Source organism: Ursus maritimus, unplaced genomic scaffold (genome assembly GCF_017311325.1).
Source record: "Ursus maritimus isolate PB19 unplaced genomic scaffold, ASM1731132v1 scaffold_3, whole genome shotgun sequence".
Taxonomy (NCBI): Eukaryota; Metazoa; Chordata; class Mammalia; order Carnivora; family Ursidae; genus Ursus; species Ursus maritimus.
The window spans coordinates 42,843,206-42,870,268 of NW_024425563.1; the positions used below are offsets into that span (position 1 = coordinate 42,843,206).

The 27,063-nt window shown below is 35.4% G+C and overlaps 1 protein-coding gene across 3 annotated transcripts in view; it reads right to left on the reverse strand.

The window, feature by feature from the left end:
• The window catches only part of BBS9 (Bardet-Biedl syndrome 9), a 415,930-nt gene that overhangs the window by 299,662 nt on the left and 89,205 nt on the right, over positions 1–27,063 (reverse strand). For all 3 annotated transcript variants that reach the window (XM_008686478.2, XM_008686476.2, XM_008686479.2), the window contains exons 6-8: positions 18,102–18,276; positions 9,858–9,942; positions 297–480 (exon numbers count right to left, since the gene is read on the reverse strand). In XM_008686478.2, coding sequence (XP_008684700.1) covers positions 297–480; positions 9,858–9,942; positions 18,102–18,276 — 444 coding nt within the window. The remainder of the gene's footprint in view (positions 1–296; positions 481–9,857; positions 9,943–18,101; positions 18,277–27,063) is intronic.

The window sequence follows — 27,063 nt, forward strand, 5'->3', positions numbered from 1 at the left end:
AGTCTGGTGTTCTTTTGCAAGCATGTTGAACTGCCACGTTTTGGAAAGCATAAATGTATACCTGAGGCCAATTCGCCAAGACATTCTGTGCAAAGTAAAATGACTGGCGAAACCAAATGTGTGTTTTATATCAAACTTGTATTCAAACTTTAAAAGTTAAAATTTCCATTACATGTTCTGTATAAAACTATATTCCTAGATGTTTAAAATGTATGTGTGTGAATTTGGCTTTTCCTGATGTATGTAACATAGGCCTTGACATATGGAAAAGATAAAAGAAAAATCCTTCTACACACCTGAGCAATACGGGAGAAAACAACTTGGGCTACAATCAAGTTTCTTCATGAAACGAATCTGTCCGTTATCCTTAAGACAAAAAAAGTTTCTTTCACCAAGAACAAAAACAGAAGATGCTGACTGATTGAAAGAGACAATACATATATCAAGTGCTTGCTCTCCAATATTTAGAGTCCAATCCACCTACAAAGGAAAACCCAAGATCAATTTAGTTGCTAAAAACAAAGCATTTCAGTCACTTTCATATCAATTACAATTAAGAAATTCTTTACAATAGGGGCGCCTGGGTGGCACAGCGGTTAAGCATCTGCCTTCGGCTCAGGGCGTGATCCCAGCATTATGGGATAGAGCCCCACATTAGGCTCCTCCGCTATGAGCCTGCTTCTTCCTCTCCCACTCCCCCTGCTTGTGTTCCCTCTCTCGCTGGCTGTCTCTATCTCTGTTGAATAAATAAAATCTTTAAAAAAAAAAAAAACCTTTAAAAAAAAAAAAAAGAACTTTTTGACCCCAAGGAGCAGCAAGACCTCCTAACCCAAGGGATTTGTGCCTGTGCTTCCTTATATTTTTATTTTTTAAAGCGATGACCATATTTCTGATATTTTATACACTCTAGTAGGGCTTGTCCCATCATTTACCAGATGATAGAAACTCTTCAGTGGTTCAAAATTACTCATAAATTTGGGGAATGGGGCAGGAAAAAAGAATACTCATATAAATTTAACCATGGAGGTGTAAGACCTGTACAATAAAAACTACAAAACATCGATAAAGAAACTGAAAAACACTAATAAATGGAAAGATATGCCAAGTACATCAATTAGAAGAATTATTATTATTAAAATGACCATACTATCCAAACTGATCTACAGATTCAAATCCCTATCAAAATTTTAATGGCATTTTTCACAGAAATATAACAAAAATCCTAAAATTCATACAGAACCACAGAAGACTCCAAATGGCCAAAGCAATCTTGAGCAAAAAGAACAAAGCTGGAAGCATCAAATTACATGATTTTAAAATACACTACAGAACTATTCTTAGCAAAACAGCATACTGCTGGCATTTAAAAATAAAAATTAAAAATAAATAAAACACCTAAACCAATGGAACAGAAAAGAGTCAAGAAATAAATGCATTTACAGTCAATTGATCTTCAACAAAGGTATCAAGAACACACAATAAAGACAGTCTCTTTAATAAATGGTAATGGGAAAACTTGATATCCACATGCAGAGGAATGAAATTGGACCCCTATCTCATACCATATCAAAAAATCAACTCAAAATGGATTAAAGACTTAAACCTAAGACCTGCATCTGTAAAACTATTAGAAAAAAAACATAAGGTGGTATCTCAATGTGGTTTTGATTTGAATTTCCCTGATGGCTAATGATTTTGAACATACAAGACATAAAAGAAGACACATGGCCTGATTCCCTCTATGAGAAATTCTAGAACCTGAGAGCTAACTAAAGACTCCTATAGACTCGATCAGTGAGGAAAGCCGGCTCAGCCTGTCTGGCCTCCTTTGCCCTGAGCTACGGTTGCCACACTGAGCAAATAAAAATACAGGACACTTAGTCCTGTTTCCACAGATAAACCACAAATCATTTTTTTAGTGTAAGTATATCCCATGCACTCACTATTTGGGATATCCATGGCACAGACACACATTGGACATACTTATACTAAAAAATTACTCATTGTTCATCTGCAAATCAAAATAAACTAGACATCCTGGGATGCCTGAGTGGCTTGGTCTGTTAAGCAGCTGCCTTCGGCTCAAGTCATGATCCCAGAGTCCTGGGATCAAGCCCCACGTCGGGATCCCTGCTCAGAGGGGAGCCTGCTTCTCCCTCTCCTCCTGCCTGCTACTCTACTTGTGCACTCTCTCTCTTTCTCTCTCTCTCTATGTCAAATAAATAAATAACATCTTTAAAAAAAAAAAACATAAGGAAAAGCTTTCTGTCATTGGTTTGGGCAATGCTTTTTCAGATATGACATCAAAAGCACAGGCAATAATAGTAAAAATAGACAAAAGGGGTTGCATCAAACTAAAAAGTTTCTGCACAGCAAAGGAAACAATTAACAGTAAAGAGACAATCTATGGAATGGGAGAAAATACTTGAAAACCATCCATCCAATAAGGGTTAATACTCAAAAATATATAAGGAACTAGACAACTCAATAGCAAGAAAATAGCCTGATTTAAAAATAAGCAAAAGAATTGAACAGATGTTTCTCAGAAGATATACAAATGGCCAACAGGTATATGAAAAAAATGCTCAACATCACTAAATCATCAGGGAAATGCAAATCAAAACCACAATGAGATAGCACGTCACACCTAGAATGGCTATTACTAAAAAGACAAGAGATAACACGTTTTGGCAAGGATGTAGAGAAAAGGGAATCTTTGTGTACTGTCGGTGGGAATGCAAATTGGTACAGCTACTATAGAAAATGGTAGGGAGGTTTCTCAAAAATTAAAAATAGAATGATCATATGATCCAGCAATCATACTTCTGGGCATATATTCAAAAGAAATGAAAACAAGATATCAAAGAGATATCTACATTTCCATGTTCACTGCAGCATTATTTGCAATAGCCAAGATATGGAAAAAACCAAAATGTCCATTGATGGATAAATAAATAAAGAAAAATGAGATATTATATATAATATATATACCATATAATGTGTATAATATAATGGAACATTGTTCAGCCTTTAAAAAGAAGGAAATCCTGCCATTTGTGACAACATGGATGAACGTGGAGGGCATTATGCTAAGTGAAATAAGCCAGGCACAGAAAAACAAATACTGCATGATCTCACTTATATGTGGAATCTAAAAAAGGTAAATTTATATATGCAGAGAGTGGAATGGTGGTTGCCAGTGTCTGGGGAAGAGGAGAATGAGAAAATGCTGGTCAATGGGTACAAATTTTTAGTTACACAGAACGAATAAATTCTGGAGACTTAACTCTATAATACTGTATAATACTGTAGTGTATCACATGTATACTTGAAATTTGTTAAGATAGATCTTAAATGTGAACATTAAAAAAGGTAACTATGTGAGGTGATAGATGCGTTAATCAGCTTAATTATGGTAATCATTTCACAATGTATATACATATATCAAAAGACGTAGCTTACCATAAATTTACACAATTTTTATTTGTCAATTACACCTCAATAAGCCTGGAGGGGGGAAAAAGGCAAGTAGAGAACTGGGTGAGAGAATTCCCTATGCAAAGTGAGCCACCTATACAAAGATCCTATGACAGACAAGGAGGGACCATGACTGTTCAAAAAATATATATACACACAGTTATCTGCTTCACTGAAAAATTTCCCTAAGAAAAATGTCCATATTGTGTTTACTTTGCAAATCAAATTTAATAATTAGTAAAACCTAACCAATATTTTTGTAACTATAATGTTTTAATATAAAGACAATTTAAAAATATATCAATATGTACATACAGAGCAGTCATCAAGTTATCCCAGTAATATAGACAGGAACCTCTACACCTCAAGAGCTACTGCAGGGTAACTCTGTATCTCTGGAACATGGTCAGTGTTTAAGAAATACTTCTTAAAATAATGAAGGAATGAATGTAATGAACATGCTTTCCAGAATTCAGCCCCCAATCAATTAATATTTTTAAATTAAAAAAAAAGAGGAAAGACATTGGCTGACATATACTGACACATACTGTATACGGCAATGACAATGAGATGGCTACAGAAAAGCATCTGGACAAAGAGGAAATAAGACTGTCCTCAATGTTAGGCTATAATCAACAAACAATGGATCAAAAAAGAGATGTGAAAACTCATACTAAAGAAACAAATTTATGGCCATCAAGATATGACCTAAATATTCATCTACTTCAGGTATTAAGATATCTGAAGAAGGTATGAAATCCAAATGGGGCTGGACAGAAGAACAAATATTATTGGTATGTATATAAAAACAACCTGAAGGAGGGAGACAGCATAGTGAATGTAGATGGATGCATCAGATTATCTCAATCTGAATCAGGATTCAACACTAAGAAATTACCCAATTACCATTAAGTTCAAGTCTAACTTACCTGTATGAAAAGATTCCACTGTACACAAAACATAAATGTCAGTCCCATGAATCACATTTCTCCTTACATTTTAATAGGCTGGCATTCTAGCATTAAATATCACTGTTAGGGTACCTGGGTGGCTCAGTCGGTTAAGTTTCCGACTCTTGATTTCGGCCCAGGTCATGATCTCAGGGCCATGAGATCGAGCCCCATGTCAGGCTCCATGCTGGGATTGGAGCCTGCTTACGATTCTCTCTCTCCCTCACTGGGTGTTATACCCAAATAATGAATCATGGAACGTTGCATCAAAAACTGGGGATGTACTGTATGGTGACTAATATAACAAAATAAAAATTATAAAAAAAAAAAAAAAGATTCTCTCTCTTCCTCTCCGTCTGCCCATTCCCCGCCTTCTCTCCTTCTCTAAAGAAAAGAAAAGAAAAGAAAAGAAAAGAAAAGAAAAGAAAAGATATCACTGTCTATAACTTGGGCTAATGTGTCCCTGTTTCTGAGAGATGACGATTCATTAGAATGGAGGCAAACCAAGTTTCTGAGGCTACAGGCTGAGATCCAGCCAGTAAACACTTTTAATTCACTAGGTACTGAGTGCCACTCTCTGTGACCTCCCTTTAGGGAAATATACCACATTCTAAATTAGTGAGTCTCAAAAAACACAGAAGTTTACTGAGAATAATTTTAAAATTCTTCCACTTCCAGCCAAGATAGAGTAATAGGAAAAAGACTTTACCATCCCACCTGAAACAATACAACATGGACAAAATGTATGAAACAACAGTTTGCAAGGCACTGAATATCAGACAACAAAGGAGAGCAATTCCTTGAAAACAAAACAAATGAGGTGAGTGCTATGACTGCTCTGTCCATGAGACCGTTTTCAGGCCATGGCACAAGGAAAAAGAATCAGGCAATGCCCAGCAAACTCCCTGAATTGAGGAAATGAACACTGGGAGTACAGAGAAACCAAAGCAGCTGAGTTCACAAGACAGCATGCCAAAAGGGAGAGAGCAGCACAGGGACAGAACTTTGACATCTGTAAAGAAGCCTCTCAAATATTCATGAGTACTTATCAGCACATTCATGTAAGGAAACCACTCAAAGTGAGGGAAAGAACCACCCAAAAGGATTAGAGGTAACAGTGCCCAGCATTCATACCACCTGGAATACTGCCTGTGCCTGCCAGCCAGATTGGAACACCTCATAATTCAAAGGACGCTGAGTAGAGCACTCAGAAAGGTCTTGTCTCAGGAGTAGGGAATAAGCAGTCTCAGGATGAGTGCTGCTCTGGTCCTAGCTAACAACCCAAAGGATCAAACTGTCAAAGTACCATAACTGTGTCCCAGGCCTAAGCTCAAGAACAGTTATAGGAATACAAAAATATCTGGCACCCAAAAGTAAAATGACTGTATCTGGCATCTAATAAAAAATCAGCACACATGTAAAGAAATAAGAAAATATGGTTCACAAAGAAGAGATAAATAAATCAACTAAAACTGACTCAAAACTGATGCAGGTGTTAGAATTAGAAAACAAGATATTAAAACAATTATTATAATTGTATTCTATAGCTTCAAAAAGTTAAGTAGAGTCTTAGAAGATATAACAAAAAAAGAAACCAAATTGAACTTGTAAAGATGAAAACCATGAGAGTTAACAGCAGATTAGACATTATAGAAAAAAGATTAGTAAGCTTGAAAACACAGCAAAAGTTATTCAAAACAAAATAGAAAAAAAATGTTTTTAATGAAATTAAAATCTGTGAGCTGTGGGAGAACTTCAAGTAGCCTAATGTTTGTGTAACTGGAGTCCCCAGAGGAGAGAAGAAAGATGGAACATTAAAAAAAAAAAAGTTGGAAGAATTAAGAACCAAAATTTTCTAATTTTCATGAAAACTACAAATTCATAGATGCAAGCAGCTCAACGAGTCCTAAGCACAAAATAAAGAAAAGTACACAAAGCACATCATAGTCTAATTGTTTAAAAAAAGTGGTAAGAGAAAATCAGAATAGCAGCCAGAGAAAAAAGATATTATGAAGAGAGGAACAAAGATAAGAATGTAGGCAGACTTCTCATGAGAAACAATGGGAGCAAGAAGAGAGTGGAGCAACCTCTTAAAATGCCAGGGAGGAAACAATCGGTCAAACTAAAGTCTTATACCCAAAGAATAGATTTTCAAACACAAAGGCAAAAAATACTTTTTGAGATGCAGAAAAACTGAAAGAATTCATCACCAGTGGACTCGCACTGAAATAAATGTGATAGCAAGTCCCTCAGGAGGAAGAAAAAGGACACCAGATGGAAATACGGCCGACACAAATTAATGAGGAGTACCAGAAATGGTAACTACATGGGTAAATATATATTTTTCTTATCATTTAAATCACATTAAAAGATACTGGCCATTTAAACAAAAATAGTAACAATGTAATATGGAGTTTATAGTGTATGTAAAAATATAATATATGACAAAAGGCTGAGAAACAGAAGTATGGTTCTTATATGTGAAATAGTATAATATCACTGAGAATAGATCATGGTAGGTTAAATACAGCAAACTCTAAAACAAATCCTAATATAACAAAACAAAGAGTTATGGCTAATAAGCCAATAAAGATAAAATGGAATCATATAAAATACGGAATAACTGTAAAAGAAAGCAGAAAAACGGAAAAACGGAAACAAAGAACAGATAGATGGGACAAATAGAAATCAAATGGCCACATGACAAACTTAAACCTACCCACATTAATAATCACATGAAATGTAAATGGTCTAAAAAACAAATTAGAAGGCAGAGCATATCATACTAAACAAAAAAGCAAGACCCAACTATCTGCTGCTTGAAAGAAATGCATTTTCACTACAAAGACACAAATTGGATGAAAGTAAAAAGATGGAAACAGATATATCAGAATAACACTCATCAAAAGAAGAATGCTACTAGAGCAAAAAGATAAAGAGCGTTATTTGATAATGAAAAGGGTATATGTTCATCATGAGACATAACAATCTTAAATGTTCATGTACCTAATAAAAGAATTTCAAAATACATGAAGCAAAAAACTGACAAAATTTCAAGGAGAAACAGACAATCCACAGTGAGATTTCAACACCCCTCCCTGTATAAATGACATAAATTAGTAAAAAAAAAAAAAATCAAATAAGTATATAGAAGATCTAACAATGCTATCATCCAATCTAACTGACATTTGTAGGACACCCAAGAACAGCTAAAAAAAATGGACATTCTTTTCAGGTGCTCAATGAAGATTTACCAAGATAGACCATATTCCAGGCCATAAAACAAATCTCAGTAAATCTGAAAGAATTCAAACTCATACAAAGTATTTCCCTGACCACAACAGAATTAAATTAGAAATCAACAAATAGTTAAGAGGTAGCTCTGAGTAACACAGGCGGCTTTTAACTGCCTTCCCACAACTACCTTATTAAAAGCATTCCACTGGATAAATTCCATTTCTCTGCAATAGACTTAATGTTCCATGGCATCACAGTCCTGCCAAGTGACTGTGGTGTAACGAAAGGAAGTTTTACTGCTATTTCTTACTCTACTTATTAATTAAAGGAGAATGGGAAAATCACTCAACTGTAATTGCTTTCAGAATACATCCTCAGTGTAAGGCACAGAGTTGTACCAATAAACATGTACAATAAATAAGTAAAGGGTATTCCAGACTAAATAAAAAAATATGTGTAGAAGCCTTGAATCAAGAACAGCCATGGAATATCTGGAACAATGAGAAGCCCATGTGGCTGGAGTGTAGAATATAAAGGACAAATGGAAGAAAACCACTACTGAGGAGGAGGTGAAGGACAATTTGACTACCATTATCAATGTCATCTTCATCATCTAGATATTTTGCTAAGTGCTTTATGTATATACACACACACATATATATTTATATATACAAATATATATTTATATATATATTTATACACAATAACATATATATATATTTCTAATGGCAACACTGTAAAATAGGTATTACCACCATTTTGCAACTGAGAAAACTGAGATTTAGCAAGGTTAACAAACTTGCTCAAACTTGCTCAAAATTAGTAGTAAAGTATAGCTCTCAAGATCTGACTCCAAGGAGCACCTGGGTGGCTTAGTTGGTTAAGCATTGGACTCTTGGTTTCAGCTCAGGTCACAATCTCATGGGTCGTGAGATCGAGCCCCAGACCAGCATGGGCTCTGTGCTTGGTGGGAAGTCAGCTTGAGGATTTTCTCCCTCTGCTCCACCCCCTACTCACATGCGTACTCTCTCTTTCTCTCTCTCTAAAATAAATAAATCTTTTTAAAAAATCTGACTCCAAAGTCTGTGCTTTAACTATTATCAGTATGGTGCCTCCAAATTCTGTGAAAAAGTATGTCATATTTGTATTTGCTATGCTCTCTCTTTCACTTTTTACTCTTATTAAGAAAATAGATCTTCATCTCCTTCTTGGCTCTTTTCAAGTTAGCCTTCCTTCCTACCTTAATTTTTATATACTAATACAAAAAACTGGTATTCTCTAATATTCTTCCTTCCTTGATATTCTAAATTCTACATTATTTCTTCATGTGGTTTCTTTCATATGTGTCCATCTCAAATACACTTTACTATTTCCTTTTTTTTGGTGTTGTTGAAAATTTTTATTTATTTATTTGACAGAGAGAGAGAGACAGCCAGTGAGAGAGGGAACACAAGCAGGGGGAGTAGGAGAGAAAGAAGCAGGCTTCCAGCGTAGGAGCCTGACATGGGGCTCGATCCCAGAACCCCGGGATCATGCCCTGAGCTGAAGGCAGACGCTTAACAACTGATCCACCCAGGCACCCCTACGCTTTACTATTTCCATTATAATTTTCAAGTCCTTCTGTTTTTCCTTCCTGTCTATGGAGGTTCTCAGGATAAAGAGTTCACAACCATCATCTATTCCTTAATTTTCATTAAAATATTTTCATTAATTTATCATTTACAATTTTTCTTCAAACTATTTTTCAAGTTACCAAACTTCCACCTTTGTCTTTGAGCCAATTTTATCTTTGTCGGCTATGAATTTTTATCTTTTACTTATATATTTAATCACATGCCTATTTGTAGCAATATTTTTGCCTATTAAAGGGTTGTTTTGTTTTTTTTTTTTTTTCTCATTTGGCTATGTTGGTTTATAATCACTTCAGTTAAAAGTGACCTCATCTGGACATTTATAATTCTAGTGGTGCAACTCTATAATCTAATAAATTATAACAGGACCAAGCGTGTGTCTCCATTGCTCAATAATAGCCAACTAACTTTTTGCCCATTGATAGAATCATAACATAAAAAAGAAAAATAGCTAAAATAAATATTTTTTAAAACTTTCTTCCCAGGAATTTTTATTCTGAAAAGAAAACTGGTGGTTAGATATGACATTACTGAATTTTTTTTATATTAAAAAAGGCCTTACAACAAGTCTTTTTCCAGAACCAAGTTTTTGTTGTTCAGTCTCCTGTCTTTTATCTGCATCCGTTGCAAAAGCAAGTACTTGGTACCTGTTTGAAGATATGAATAATTATAAGTGATTTTATAGTTAAAAAGCGTAAATTATTCTAAACTTTAAAAGCACATAATCTATAAACTTATGCATTACTTTTGTCTTGGTTTTAAAAACTGTAAAATTTAAGACTGAATTCTTATTGAATGACACTGTGACATGAAACTATGTAAAACTGTCATGATAAAGAAATTATAACCATGTCCCAAAAGTCAATATTGAGAAAATAGTTCTGCCAACTATCAAAGCATTTCCATTAGCATTTTATATGACAAACAACAATATTCAAGAACGATCCAGCACCAAAACACCACATAGAAAAAAACCTAAATAATGCAAAGCAGCCAGATGTAGTAGAAATTGTAACAGATATTTTATGAAACCCAGAAGACCACAGTTTAGTCCCCAGCTAACGCACTTACTAGTTGGCAAATTAATCACTGTGTCTTATCTTCCCCATCTATAACATGGGAATAATAATCTCTAACTCAAACATGGTTAAAAGAATTTAAAAATAATTTAGTGCCTAGTATAGTATCTGGCATATATTAGGTGCCCAATAGATCAACAAACAGACAGACACAGATTTACATATAAATAGAGATCAATCACCTAGTAGTGCATCTGGTAAGTTCTCAGTAAGGGGCATTATGGACATTATGACTTTCTATAAGTGTTTGATAGCTTTTATTTCATTAGTAACTTTAGCTTAAATCATTGTTAAAAATAATTTACAAATATCATTCAACCTAGAAATGACTAACATATCCAATAAAATTTAAATTCCCTTATTTCCCATTAATTAATGGTATACAGTTAAATAATCCTACTCTAATGAAGAAATTCAGACTCATAAATTCCTTTCTTTCCTATTAAATCAAAACTCTTCCATTTTTCTTCCATAGGTAAAAGGAAAGTCAGTAGATATATTTGGACATCTCACATTGTCTAGAGAAAGATATCTGAAAGTGTAAAAATCAGTGACCTGAATGAATAAAAGCAATGTGGAATACCTAAAAAAGAACTAAAATGTACACTGGTATTCAAATATCATATATCAACTCTTAAACTATCTCAATCAGGAACACTTGGTTAAAAAAAAAATGCCTTAAATTGTAGTTGGATGCAAAATGACTATGAGTTAAGATAGACTTTGTAAGGTATGTCATCAAAATCAGTCTTACGGTTAATATGAAAGCTGAATGTACATGAATTTCATCAATTCAATAAACACGTAGTGATCCAATATACCTAACATATCTAAGAGTGTTCTGTGCTAATAATAGGAGGTATGCACAGGGTACCAAGGGAACGTCGTGGCAGAAACAAGTAATTGAGATGGAGTGTATAATATATATTTTTTTTTTACACTCCATATATATACATATATATGTTTTAGTATAGGTTCAGGAGGAGAAATCCAGGTTTTAAAGAATGAGTGAACACTCATCATGCTGGTAAAGAGGTAAAGGCATTATGGCAAGGCCAACAGCACATGAAAAGGCAGGCGGTAAAAAAAGACATGAAAGGCCACAACAGGAGTTTCGGAAAGATGCATGGCAGAGAGGAATGAGTCATGGGAAATGAGACAAAAAAGGTAGGAGGGTGAAGATTTCAGCCTTGTAAACCATGCTAAGGAATTCCATGGGCAGCTGTAGGAAATGTCTCCATACCATTTGAGACTGACCTACAAAATCCCTCTGTCTCCAGCAGTGCCAAATAATTAGACCTCACATTCCAACCTTCAGATAGGATTATTTTACTCTTCCCAGTACACAGTAACAGAAATAGTATGCACTGGGGACTAACATCAGCCCCAGAGCTGGGCCTGCTATGGATCCAATCAGGCAATTAATTACATAGGTGGTTCATTTCCTGCACACACCAACCTACTAGAGGATGATATGGATATTAATGAGATTGTTGTAAAAATCCAAAGCTTCCGAGTTGTTTGAAGCTTCTTATAGAACTACAAAGCACTATTATATCATCCAGGAATAAGTCAGCCCCTAAAGTGGCCTCATTAACATCAAAACAGCAGGCAGAGACACAGCTAAAATTGACTCCTGATTTCCAAATCCAGACCGTTGCTCTTCCTGGACGACAACTCAGAAGAGTATTACTAAATGTAACTGACAGTAAATTTAGATGATGACAAACTTAAATAGCATCTATTTTATAGTTCTTCCTTAAGTCCTCTTTACTGTGACCAATAATGTACATGGAAACCTATTTCCAAAACCAAACAATTCCAGGCAGACTTGGAAATTCTGAAATAAAGAAAACACTTGGGGTTTTTTTTCTTACCACTCAAATGCTCAGTGATATAAGCTAAGGAATAAAATTCCCTCAATGAGACTGCTGAAAGAATAATCAGGCCCAGTGTAATAAGATTTCACAAAAGAGTGGGTCATATGTGTTTCTCAACAGAAAGGCACTAAATACAAATACAGCAAGTCCAGGAGAATGGTAGCACTTTTTGACCCAATAGCCACAAATGCTTAACAGGTCCAGTGGAACACCAATGACAAACTCAGCCATATAATTTAGTGCTCTTCCATATCACATCGTAAAAATAGCACTGAGTAACTAAAATATGGATTGAGGTGTCACAGAGCACAAAACTAAACCCTCCAAAATCATTTCTTTTCAAATGAAACATAGTTGTCACCTCAAAGGTACCAGGAGATCTTGGAAACTTGATATTTAACCGAGAACTCTACTAGAAATGGAAACTCCGGATACAGAACATTACTATGTTCATTACAAGTAAAGCTAAAACATTCTTAATTATGCCAGGAAGAATCCTTTTCATTGAAAGATGCCAGTAACAAAATGGCTTTCCTTACAAACTTTTCACTCTTTCATCAAGTTCTTGTTAAACATCTCCCTTTGGCAAGGTACAATGCTAGGCATTTCAGGAGATACAAAATCCCTGCCTTCAAGGAGCAGTTAGCCCTGTCAAGGAGAAAAACAAGCAAATATGTAATATCAGTTAAAGCACGACTAGTACTTGTGGAAAGAGCAAAAAAACTACTCCGTAAAGTTAAGAAGGAGGAGGTGTTACTTATGGCTAGGTCAGCAAGAGGAGCAGGGAGGCTTCCAGACATAATTTTCATATACAGAGAAGAAAGGAAAAACTTCAGATACAGTACAGCATGAGCAAAAGAGGAGAGAAAGAAGAGCCATATGGAAAACAGACATTTCAATTTGGCCAGAGCCTAAGGTAGGTGAAGAACATAATATTCTTTTTAAAATATTGTCAGTTAAACTCTACAAATAATTTAAAAATACTTCTTTAAGGCCACTTATCTACTTAGCTATGTACTAGGTACATGTACGGGTATCGGGGTTGATGTGCAGCAAAGAAAAGGAGAGACAATAAAGCTCATGGCAGGTATACTTCTTCAGGGAGCCTCCCTCCACTGAATGCTTATTATCCTCAGTATCCTGTGCACAGCTCTCTAGAGCCTCGATCACAATGAACTAAAACAGCTGACTGACCTGCTACCTCCCACCCTTGTTGCATACTGCTTGAGGACAAGAGACAGCTCTTACTTGACTCTGCGTTTCCAGTACTTGCCACAGTGTGTGACACAGAGAAGCCTCTTGAAAAATGTTTCCTGAACGAATAACTGAATAAATGAACTAACTTATTCAGTCAGCAAACAGATGTTTAAGACAGACTCTGCTCTCAGGAATCTGATAGGATATATTCTGGAATATTTCAGCAGAATACAAGAAGGCAATATATGATATTTGGCAAAAATCAGTGTTTAGGCAATAATATATCAAGGAGGTGAAAAAAAAGATAACTGAACCAGTTAACTTTAGAAGTTAAATCTGATTCTGAACATCCACATTAATAGAGGTAGAATGGGACTGGATTGTAAGGAGCACTGAATGTCAATATAAGCTTTTGATTTTTTAATGGGCAGCAAAAATTATTCTGGTTTAAGCAGGTTATTTTAAAACGATAGATATGAGAAGGATCCTTCAAAGTCTAGATTAGAAGTAAGAAAACCAGAAATCTAAGTGAGGAAATAAAGGCCTGAATGCCAGTGGAAATGGGAAGCAAAGGCTGAATACAAGGGAAAAAAGTAAAAGGTCGGGATTTACTGACCAAATAACTCTGACAAGTAAAGGAAAGAAAAAGAGAATAAAAACTAATCCAAAATTTGGACAAACATCACTAAGAGAATGGAGTTATCTAAGCCCCTGCAAACCCCCCAAAAAAGACAAACAATTCTCTCACTTCAAAAGAAAAACAACACCCAAAGTGTATTTCTAAATTAGAATCACCTGGAGTATGCTTGCAACGATGATTTCTGGGTCTTATCCCCAAACCTACTAGGTCGAAGTCTAGTGTACTGGTAATTGGAAATCTGCAAATGTGCATTTTATAACAGGCTGCCCAAGTGATCCTTATGCACACTAAAGTTTGAGATCTACAGCCTGCGCTAGTTCCTATCTGAGTATAATTGAGCCTCTTTTAAAGTAATTAAATATCAATATCAAAAATGAAAATAAATTATGTCTTAAAAGCCTTTTCTATTAACTGATTACATTCTATTAACTGATTATAAATAGATGAAGCCTCAAAAGAACAAACTATAGTTTTCATGCTTCCTCCAACCCTAAATTGCACCAGTGATTATCATTTAATTTAATCTATTAAACTTGAAAGCGTATATAAATGTAATATACTGTTTAATATTATAAGCCCACTTAATTGTCATCATTTTATAATAATCACATATCCCATGCATTTTTACCATTATAAAAGATCCACATAATGGATAAGGTTTGTATTTTTAGTCCTAGATGGGGATGGATTTAATAAATTGGTATGTTGGTAAATTAACACAGTTCAAAGACGGTGAGCATTTTTGAGATTAAACTTACACATTAAGGAAGCCGACACATTGCTTCCTCATCCAGTCACTCCTGCAGTTATTACCAAATTAATTCCTATGCACATATTTCAAAGAGTAAGTCATGGAGCATTCAAATCTTTCTATTGTGACCCCAGTATAGCACTGCCAGTATCCCTACTTGGCAGGAGTTGAGGCACGGAACTAGGTGGAAAGCTGAAAAGCAGATCTCCTCAATATTGCTTCATCTTTGACAGGCTTGAATGAATTATACAGATATTTTTCTCAACCTCTCAAAATAAGTATATTTTATTTCTTACCAGTAGCAATGCCACAATTCATTCGTCTCCTTTGGATAAGAGCCATAGGAGTTAAAGAAGGAATATGATATAATGACACAGTACCTCCGTCAGTTAACTTCTGCTTAGTCACAAACATTTGCTTATGTCCAGGGTTTTGAATCTAAGATAATTTGACAATAATTCACAAAAGGTAGACTGCCACTTACGAAGGTGAAGGGAATACTACATTAACTTGCTATATGCACAATACTGAAACTTGAAGACAAAAATTTACAGGTGTTGCCTGATGAATTTATATTTTCTTCCTGCCTTGGGAAAAATCAGATGACCAAAAATAATACTGAAAAGCTATAATGAAGTGTTGCTTAGATGTTTAAAGTTTAAGTGTTGCCATCAGTTAGATAACAACAATAAAGTTACTGAAGATACTGTAATCCTCCAAGTCTATTTCTTTTCCGAGAATGAATTTGTACATTCTTTTCCCCATTACCCCCTCCAACAAAAAACACACCTCCAAAAACTCAAAATCCTAATTTTTATTGAAATTTAGCTGATAAAAGAAAAAGATCTCTCTCAAACACAATTCCCCAAAATCAGTAAGAATTTCTAGCAAAAAGTATAAATTGTTTTCACAGGGTCATTTTCATGATTTATTTCTACTATGAATTGTTCTTTTTAAAACATGCATATTAACACTTGTATTTTTTGCTACCATTCTTCCTATGTCACATTTTTTTTATAAAATAATTTTATATACTCATCTTTTCATCTGGCTTTTTTTTCACTCATACTGTGCTTTATTCTTTATAACTCAGGAACAGCCACAATAATTAATCAGCATTTTCTATGGGGTGGCAATTTGACATCCATTCAATCCTTTTAACAAGCTTGTCAAAAAAGCCATTATTCCCACAACTATATGGTCAATTAATCTTTGACAAAGCAGGAAAGAATATCCAATGGGAAAAAGTCTCTTCAACTGGGGCGCCTGGGTGGTTCAGTTGGTTAAGCATCTGCCTTCAGCTCAGGTCATGATCCCAGGGTCCTGGGATCGAGCCCCAAGTCAGGCTCCCTGCTCGGTGTCCCTCTGCCCCTCCCCCTGCTTGTGCTCACTCTTACTTTCTCCCTCTCTCTCTCTTTTTCTCTCAAATAAATAATCTTTTTCAAAAAATGGTATTAGGAAAATTGGACAGCAACACGCAAAAGAAACTAGACCACTTTCTTACATCATACACAAAAATAAATTCAAAATGCATTAAAGACCTAAATGTGACACCTGAAACCATAAAAATCCTAAAAGAGAACATAGGCAGTAACCTCTTTGACATCAGCTATAGCAACTTCTTTCTAGATATGTCTCCTGAGGCAAAGAAAACAAAAGCAAAAATAAAGTACTGGGACTACATCAAAATAAAAAGCTTCTGCACAGCAAAGGAAATGATCAACAAAACGAAAAGGCAACCTATGGAATGGAAGAAGATATTTGCAAATGACATATCCAATAAAGGGTGAGTATCCAAAATATATAAAAAACTTATAAAGCTCAACACCCCAAAAACAAATAATCCAATTATATAATGGGGAGAAGACATGAACAGACATTTCTCCAAAGAAGACATACATACAGCCAACAGACATGTGAAAAGATGTTCATCACCACTTACCATCAGGGAAATGCAAATCAAAACTACAATGAGATATCACCTCATAACTATCAGAATGGCTAAAATCAACAACACAAGAAACAGGTGTTGGCGAGGAGGTATCGAAAAAGGAACCCTCTTGCACTGTTGGTAGGAATGCAAACTGGTGCAGCCACTATGGAAAACAGTATGGAGGTTCCTCAAAAAGTAAAAAAAAAAAAAAAAAAAAAAAGTTAAAAACAGAACTACCCTGGGACACCTAGGTGGCTCAGTCTGTTAAGCATCTGAGCCTTGATTTCGGCTCAAGTCATGATCTCAGGGTCATGAGATCGAGCTCCAACTCAGGTTCCATGCTGCTATAGAGCCTTCTTGAGATTCTTTCCTCTCCCTCTGCCCCTCCCCACTTGCTCTCTCTCTCTCTCTCAAAACAAAAACAAAAGCATAAATACCCTATGATCCAACAATTGCACTACTAGATATTTACCCAAAGAAAACAAAAACAGTAATTTAAAGGTATACATGCACTCTTATGTTTACAGCATTATTTACAATAGCCAAGATACGGAAGCAGCCCAAGTGTCCATCTATTGTTGGATGCATAAAAAAGATATGATACACTCACATGTGCAATGGAATATCATTCAGCCATAAAAAAAGAATGGAATCTTGCCATTTGCAACAACATGGATGGAGCTAGAAAGTATAATGCTAAGTGAAATAAATCAGTCAGAGAAAGACAAAATATTATATGACTTTATTCATATGTGGAATCGAAGAAACAAAACAAATGAGCAAAGGGCAAAAAGAGACAAATCAAGAAACAGACTCTTAATTATAGAGAACAAACTGAAGGTTACCAGGGGCGAGGGAGGTGGGGGGATGGGTTAATTAGGTGATGGAGATTAAGGAGTGCACTTGCGATGAGCACCAGGTGATGCATGAATTGTTGAATCACTACATTGTACACCTGAAACTAATATAACATTGTATGTTAACCAACTGGAATTAAAAACTTCAAAAGCCAAAAAAAAAAAAAAAAAACAGCCATCATTATCCCTATTACAACCAGGCTAAGGACATCGACCATCAAACAGCTGCAAGTAGCAAAATCAGGATTCCAACCCAGTCTGCCTCTTTCCAACTCCTTTCTCTCAATCACTGCACTATATCTGCAAATATTTTATAATATGTAAATGATGTCCTCTAAGTCATGACAATTACATTTTATCAAAGAAACGAGTCTCTTTTTCATTTGTAATATTCAAGCTTTTTGTGAAAAAGAATTAATCAGCAACATACCAAGAGTCAGGATTCCAAAGATTCAACATCCAAACTTACTTGTAACTTTCCACTTGTCGGCAGGAAGAAACAGTGATGAAGGAATCTGTACGGGAACTGTAAGCAAGAGGGCCAGGTAAAAGAGAACCAGGGAGAAATCTCCCAAAAGCATAGCTTTCCTGCTCAAACACCATCAGCATCCCATCCATAGACTGGATACAAATTAAATCTCGACCTAAAGAAAAATTAGAGGAAATTAGGTGACTTTTTCTTTATAAATGTAATAGTTTCCATTTATCACTATTCATCACAAAAATGTCGTAGTTAATCTTTTCCTGGAGGGATAATACAAGCAGTTTAAATTTTAAATTACAAACTGATGAAGCTATCAGATTATTGTACATCAGTATACATACATTTCCTGTTTTAAATTATTCAGAAGATATCCATAATTTTAAGTACACTTATTTTCATTTACCATATGCTAAAATCTCTAGCTCAAGACAGATAATCTCTCAGAACAATCATGACCCCGTAAAGATATCATTTTTTCCAAAATCAGAAATATAACAAAAACTATTCAGTAGAGGCTACTTCTCTCCTTCATAGTATGTCAGTCTCATACTTTCAAATGACTTAGACATAAGTCAAACAGAAGAGATCAAATCCACAGACGTATTAGGCACCAGTTTTACACAAATCATAGATAGTGTTAAGCGCTGCTGGGAGTGAAAAATACTAATATTGAAAAATACTAATCAGATTGCCCTAAAATACAGATTGATTTTTAGGTGTCTTCTGCCCTAGAAACAGAACATCTATAAACTACATATCAAAGCATTCAAAAAAGAATAACAGTCTGGGTTCAATATGGGCTCAGTATCAAGTAAGAGCAATTACTAGCCCTATACATCTCAAAAAGAGAAATGCTGTATTATAAGGTTTAAGAAGTTATTAAATGGATTTAATATAGTTTGGTATAGCTCAGTCATTTGCAAAAAAGAACTTGTGGCAGAGAAGCTAACTGTTCCCCCTAATAGCCACTCTTTCTTTTGATACTTGAAGTATCACTAGACACATGGCCATTCAGCATAAAAGCCTGCTTTTCCTGGCCTCTATTACAGATACAATTACATGATTGTGTTCTTGTCAATGAGATAGGAACAGAGGTAATATGTACAACACCCACATATGCCCGTAAAATGACTGAGTATACACTCCCCTCCACTCTTCCTGGCATGATGGTGGAGCTGGCACAGCTATCTTGATAGGCCTCAGAGATGGAAGCCACATATGGAGGACAACAGGGCCCACCCCCACCCACTAGAGCCCGGGACCACTTTATCTCCAGGTGGTTAAATATGACAGAAATAAACATCCTCCTCATTTAAACTGTCATTAAGTGTGTGTCTTTGTTAATGCAATCAAATACGTGTATCTTAAATAACACAGAACTTATCTGAACCTAAAGATCCATTAGCATTGCTAAATCTTAAATTTTAGTTTCATTTAATTGGATCCTGGTACCAAAAAACAACAAGATATAGAAGACATTGGAACAACTGGGGAAACTGGAATATGACTGCACGTTAGAAAAAATTAGGAATTATTAATTTTTTTAAGTGTGCTCATGGTATTGCAATTATGTAAGAGAATATTCTTATTGAGAGATGTGTGCTATAATATTTATGGGTGAAGTAGCACAAAATCTGTATCTTACTTTCAAGTGGATCAAGCTAAATCTGTGTGTATGCGTATATAAATACATATATATATATATATATATATACACACACACACATATATATTTACAACTGTTGACTCTAAATACTGGAAATATGGGTATTCATGTTATTTTTTCTGGTACTTAAAATTTTTCACAATAAAAATGTAGACAAATGAAATACAGTGTTTAAACATATACCTTTTGTATACAAATTCACTTTCTTAACAATTGGGGGGGGAAACTGAGCATTAGTGAATTGAGTGGGACCTGGGAGAAGAACAATAAATGTAATCTTAATAAGCAAGAATCAAAGAGACAAACTGAATTAATGAAAAATTTATGCAGTGACCCTGACCTGTGGGGGAGAATATTACTGTAACCAAAATGTACTTTTGATGTCTGTATTATTAAAGAATGTGAGGTCAGAACATGTGTATTTCTACGCAGAAGTACCAATGAAATTTGAGTTCATTTCAATATGTTGAATATCACTGAACCACAAATCTTCAGACTCCCAACGACCTAAAAGAAGCGGTCCTCAAAGCATGGCTCACAGATCACCAACATCAGCATTATCTAGGAACTTCTTAGAAGTGCAAATTCTAGGACTCTGCTGTAGACCTACTAAATCAGAAACTCTGGTACTAGGATCCAGCAATTCTAGGTTTTACCAAGCCCTAGAGGCTGTCTGACACATGCTAAAGTTTGACAACCACTGCCTTAGCATGGTATGACAAAGAACTAGAGCTTGAAGAAAACTTGAGCCCTAGAGAAGACTCGGCTCCTTAGCATGGTACAATATGAAGTCTTACTCCCTGAGACTCTAGCAATATAGAGGAGCATACTTGTACTGTAATGTCCACATGGGCTGCCTCTACAGTCAGATAATCTGGGCTTGAGTCCAGCTCCACCAATTACTGGCTATGAGCTTGGGCTCAAGTTTCCCTATCTGCAAGATGGCATACCTACTTTAGTTAGCTAAATGAAGTAATGTAAGGGAACTAAATCCAGCAGGCAGCAAATACTTCATCACATTGTTATTTTATAAGTATTTTCTAAGTCTCTACTACACATTGTATTAATGTTTAACTACTTGCTGTTTCCCACAAACATTATGATGGTGTATGCTTTCTTGATTCTGCTTATATTATTACCTTTCCCCCAAAAATCTTACATTCATTTTCTCCGGTCTAGTGCACATTTGTTGGCAGCCCCTTGGTCGTCCATTCTCCTCTTCTCCTATCTTTGGCCGAGAGGTTTGAAGGAGACTGACTTCACTCTAAACTTGAGGGTAGGCCCTGACTTATCCAAACCAATTTGTATCTCATTAATCACAGTGATTGGTTCGGAGACAGGTATAATTTAAGTCAATGTGCAAAATTAAATCTCTAGGTTTAGCTAGAACTAGAGAAAATCTTACTCTTCCCCGTGGGGAATAATATGTGAGGAGGATAAAGTCTGGAACCACAGAAGCCATTTGGCTTTTACAAAGGCACAATTAAAAGAGGGACATGGAAGACATGGTTTGAGCCAAGGTATCAAGCATCACTTGAAGCCAAACCCACCTGGGAACTTTGCAGGCAACAAATTCCCAGAAATACCGAAGCCACTTTGACTTAGAACTCTGTCCCTGGAACCAAGTGGATCAACCCACTTGTCCTCTGAAAGACATCACAAACTTACGCTCATCTCTTTCCCCCTCAATCACCCTCCACGTGTGATCCCACAGAGCTCCATCCTCACCTCCATCTTACAACTAATCACCAATTGAAATGATTTGTTTTTGTGTTTCTTGTTCACCCTAGACTAAACTCAAAGGCAGGAACTATGTCTCACTCATCTTTGTAAATCCAGCAACTATAAAATGCCTGGCAAACAGGAGATACACTAATAAATGTCTGTTGAACTGAAGTAAGCTAGGCAAATAATTTATTCATCTGAAGCTCAGACTGGCTGAGATTTTATTCTATGTGTTTCACATACTGCATTTGAAGTATGTGAAAAATGCTTTATTTATTACAATTGCGGCTGCTGACGTTTAGAAAAATGTAGGGATCAATCCAAAACATTACTCAAAAATAAATAAATAAATCCTTCAAATCACTGTTTTGGAAGCCACTTCAGAATACATACCAAAGGCTCCCCTTACAGATAATGGGAAAAGAAAGAACAGTCTAGAGAAGCCATGAAAGTTTTGTAGTTCTGACAGAACAGAGCCAACAGGAAGCCTTCATAAAAGCGATAGGATTTCAGGAGCTATTTAAATGACCTAGCCCTGAACCATACTCAGAGTCCTTACCACATGCTCAGTATTATATTAGAAGCTGTAAGAAATACAGAACAACAGGAATAAAAACTATTGACATTTACTGAGCACCTGTTATATTCCTGCCTTTGTGCTAAACATTTACCCAGCATATTAGCTATAATCTTTAATAACTGAGATTATGAGAAAACTGAAACCCACAGAGTTTGAATAATTTGCCTAGGGGCACCTTGGTGGCTGAGTCGGTTAAGCATCCAACTCTTGGTTTTGGCTCAGGTCACGATCTCAGGGTCATGAGATCAAGCCCCACATCCGGCTTCATAATCAGAGCAGAGTCTGCTTAGGATTCTCTCCCTCTCCTTCTCCCTTCCCCTCTGCCCCTCCTGCTGCTCACGCACTCTCTTTTTTTCTCTCTCTCTCTAAAATAAGTAAATAAATAAATGAAATCTTTTTAAAATATTAATAATAATTTACCTAATGTCAAAGAGTTAGAAAATGACAGAGCTAGTATTCAAATAGAAATCTATCTCACTCCATTACACCACCCTGGATCCATTTTAAAAATTAACGTAAAGTTAACATATAACACCTAAATGATGTGAAACAGACTAAGTACTACGTAAAATCAAAGAGCTTCATTATAATGAACACTCTGAAAAAGATTTCATGATAGAGAGCTTCGTTACAATGAACATCCTGGGAAAGATTTCATGATAGAGTTAGGATGTATCCTAGACTGAGAAGGATAGGTATAATGAATCAAAGGTAAGAGTAGAGAAAGTTTCTGGAGGGAAAAGGAACATACTAGAAGAAGATGTAGAGGCAGTTATACTTGATCCAGTGCAATGTATCAAGTTTTACCAATAGGGCATGAAACGTAAAAGCAAGCGGACTGAAGAGATGACATTATCTTTTTTTGTTTTTAAGATTTTATTTATTTATTTGAGAGAGAGAGATAGCAAGGGAGAGCACGGGGAAGCGGAGAGGGAGAAGCAGGCTCCCCGCTGAGCAGAGAGCCCGATGCGGGGCTCAATCCCAGGACCTCAGGACCCCGTGACTATGACCTGAGTCGAAGGCAGATGGCCAACCTACTGAGCCACCCAGGTGCCCCAAAAGATGACAATATCTTAATGATGCTTCCTCAAAAATTATGCCTTAACTGTACAGAGAAAAAAATATCTTTTAAAGTTGAAATAATTAGGAATGTTGGAGATTTCATCAGAATTTAAAATCTGGATGTGTATCCCACTGATCTTTAACCATGATAAGAGAAATCTAACCATTGTGCTTTGAAATATTATTTGGAAGATCTAAGAACAAATTGAGAAAGGACTCACCAAAAACATTTTGAAAGGATTTTTAAAGTCATTATTTTTTCATTTTCAATGGCAAAGAAGAAATTTTATGTTTGTGGGGATGGGGAGGTAGTGGAGGCAGGAAAGTTCTATTATGGCAGCCTCACGAAATGAACATTTATTAAATACTGTGTCTCATTTCCTGGTGTTAAAATATCATGTAGTCAGATCTTTAACATGATGGATAAACATGTTGAACGGACTGCTAGATTAACAGTCTTCTCTACTAAATTATAGTCTATTCATTACAATTTGGGTGCATGTGTACATGTGTGTACCCCCATGCCCAGAAGTTCTTCCTACCATGCATGACCCAGTGCGTTTTCCATCATGCACAATTACAGCAACAAGGGCCCCATGGAGGGCAGTCCTGAATACCATTTCCTCCATTTCTCTGCTGTCTTTTTCTTCCTGTGAAATCTACGCGCAGAGTAAGTGGAATGGCATACATGAAAGAAGACTACCATTACTCAGCATGCTACATGTTTTCTGAATCTCTCTATACTCATATTTCTTTTACACATTGAGTAAAAATACAAGTGAAGAAATGCAAACGTGACCTGTGGCCAAGCATATATTGCAGTTCAGCATGCAGCTGTCAAAAATACTTGGTCTTTCTCCAAGCCTGAAAAACACATGAAAAACAGCTGTATAGGTAGTCAAAAAAGCAGACAGGAAACATCAAGAGACTGATACATAAGAACAGAAGAGTCCAAAAGTCTGTGGAACTTCCGCTCCCTAGTTTTACACACATGCACAGAAAAAAAATTTTGTTGTTGTTGTTACAGAAAAACTGAAACACTAACTCATTAATCTTTATTGCAAACCTAACTCAAAAATGATACAACATGTTCGCTATGAGCAAAGACACAAAAATGTTCAGAGTAGAATTTCAACAGATACGGACTTAAAAACAAATGGTAGATGGATTTCTAGAGCTTTCAGGATTTTAAATTCACCATTAAATAGCATTTTTGTACTTTTTCAATCATATCGTCATATAAACAGAACTATCATAGTTTTGAGATACATGATACTATTTGGTCATGCTTAATAATTAGTAATTGGCAATTAATTGAACGAAAGAATAGCTAGCTTCTTTTTTATTATTCTCTCCCTCATATTTATTTGAGCATTCTAAAAGCAATCAGTATCTGATAATAATGCAATATTCAAGTAGATTCTAAGTTTAAAACTTTAGTTATATATAACTAAATAAAATTTTAAAGTCCTAAGCAAACAGAGGAAATCAACAAATAGAACACATGTGTGGAGCTAAATACCTAATGCTTTTAAGTGTGTACCAGGGAAAAATTACACAAATTCTCAACTATTATTCAAGAGTTGCCCCCAATAAATAACTTCATGAGACTAATTACTTTAAGACTCAAGAAAATAAAAATTGGGTCTACATATTAACTCTTCCTACGAACTTGCCTTTTGACATTTTAATGTGTCTCATTTTAATAGGCACTTTAATAGCCTTACAAAGACCACTAGTGTGTGTTCCGCCAAGCTATTTATCACAATTTTCCCCTTAAACTGTGAACAAGTTTAATAACACATTATAAAGAAATTACAACCATTCATTAAATTAGCATTATATTGATAGAGTCAATATGAATGCAATGTTAGCATTTAAAAGAAAGCCCTAAACATTATATTATCACTTGCATCCATAAGATATTGGGTGAATTACTTTGTCCGATGTAATGATCACGAAAGGTTTGATAACATTCTCCAGAACTCACATTCACTCAATGAATTCCACAACATTCACTGTACACCTACAATTTGCAACGAGAGAGACAGTTGCTACCCTAAGAAAGCTCAGTGAATATGGGAGTTAACCAGTTAAATATTCTAATAATGTAAGAACGGGCATATTAGAATAATCAAAAAGGCAATGCACCTTGATTAACAGTGTCTGGAAGAACCAAGCAAATCTTCAAAACAGAGATAATACTTGGGTCTCACAGGCTGAGGAAGAGTTTGCCAGACAATCAGAGAAACAAAAGCAGAGAGCACACTGTGCACAGACACATGGATTATAAGAGAATTATGTCTGGAGAGGAGTGAGAGCAGTGAACTCTGGGGGAGGGTGTTAGGTGGAGAGAGACACTGCTGATGAATACGGCAGGCATGCTCATCAGAACTGATGGCAAAGCCAGAACTTGAGACCAGATTTGCTGTGTCCTTATTTTAGCCCTGAAAGCTCTGCCAGTTTCCTCACCTGTAAAGCAGTGGTATGAAAAGATTACATGATACTGCTATAAGGATAAAATACAATAAAAATACACACTGCCTGATCCTGGTAAGCATTCAGTAAACAGTAAGTAAGTTAAGTGATATTATTGAATTGTCCCTCTTTCTCACAGATCAAATTATGTGAAAAAAAAAAAACCTTTTAAGTTGAGGGTAAAAAGTCTTTCAGAGCAAAAAAGGGTAAATTTAATGTAAGAAGGACACACAATCAGAAATTTATCCTTTTTATCAAAGCAAAGGGTTTTTAAGACTTTAAGAACTATGGAAAATCTTTCAAAACTTAGGTCTGTGGAAACTGCTGGCTATTCAAGTTGATATTCTGCCTATTTTAAGTTTACTTTCCTCAAAACAGCAATTTTCCTAACATGGTAACTATTGAAATCTCTAAAGAAATGTACTGTGAATGTGCCAGAAAGCTCTCTCTGGGAATGCACTGTCCCTGCCTCCACATCCTTCCCCCAACACACACAATATCTATAATCTTACCCCACCTCTATTATTAATGCTTTCTGCAGGATTACCTTGAATGATGTAAGAAAGACAAGATAGATGATGTCGTACTGAAGAGTCCATTATTTCTTAGCATTCCTTTCTTTTCTCTCATCCAAAAGAAAAATTCTTAAAAGAGTATAATGTTGTGGGTGTAATTTTTTTAAGTAACTAGTTTCAAAGCAAGGTAAAGTTCTCAAGGTAATAACAAGTCATGATAGGAAACCAGAGAACCAAAAAAAATATTAACAAACAGAAAACATTTTAAATACCTCTTCATTTTATACATTCTTCATTTGCAATATTAACCATCCCATAAAGCAGTAACTCCAAAAGCTAAATATTTTTATATATTTATATATATATATATATCTTATATATATGTATATATATATACTCTTAACCCTAAAATCATGAGTATATCAAAAGAAGGAAAAATAGTCTTTAGTCTACACTAGACTCACTATAACCAATTAAATTAGGTTATGAAAAAAATAACTAAAGCCAAGAAATTCTCAGCTGAGGTTCAACTTCATCTAAACTCATATAATTTTTAAAAAGTAAATCAAAATGAGTTAGGGATAATGACAACGATGACTTTAAATTTCCTGAACTGTCAATTCTTGTCACAAAGTTCGATATGCCATTTAACCATTGTTTGGTCTAATAAATTTCCTTGGATTCTTCTAAAAGGAGCCGTTAAAATACCATATCTTTAATAAAATTCATAAAAATAAATATACCAAAGCAATCATCTTAATATACAGATGCAATCATGTTATCAACCCACTCAAAAGCTTCAAAGGTACTCCAGTGTCTCCAGAAATAAGTATAAATTAATAAGCAGGAAATCCAAAGAACTCTTTAATGTGTCTGCTAGATGAACTTTGACTACTCTCTCTTATCCAGTCCCAACCACCA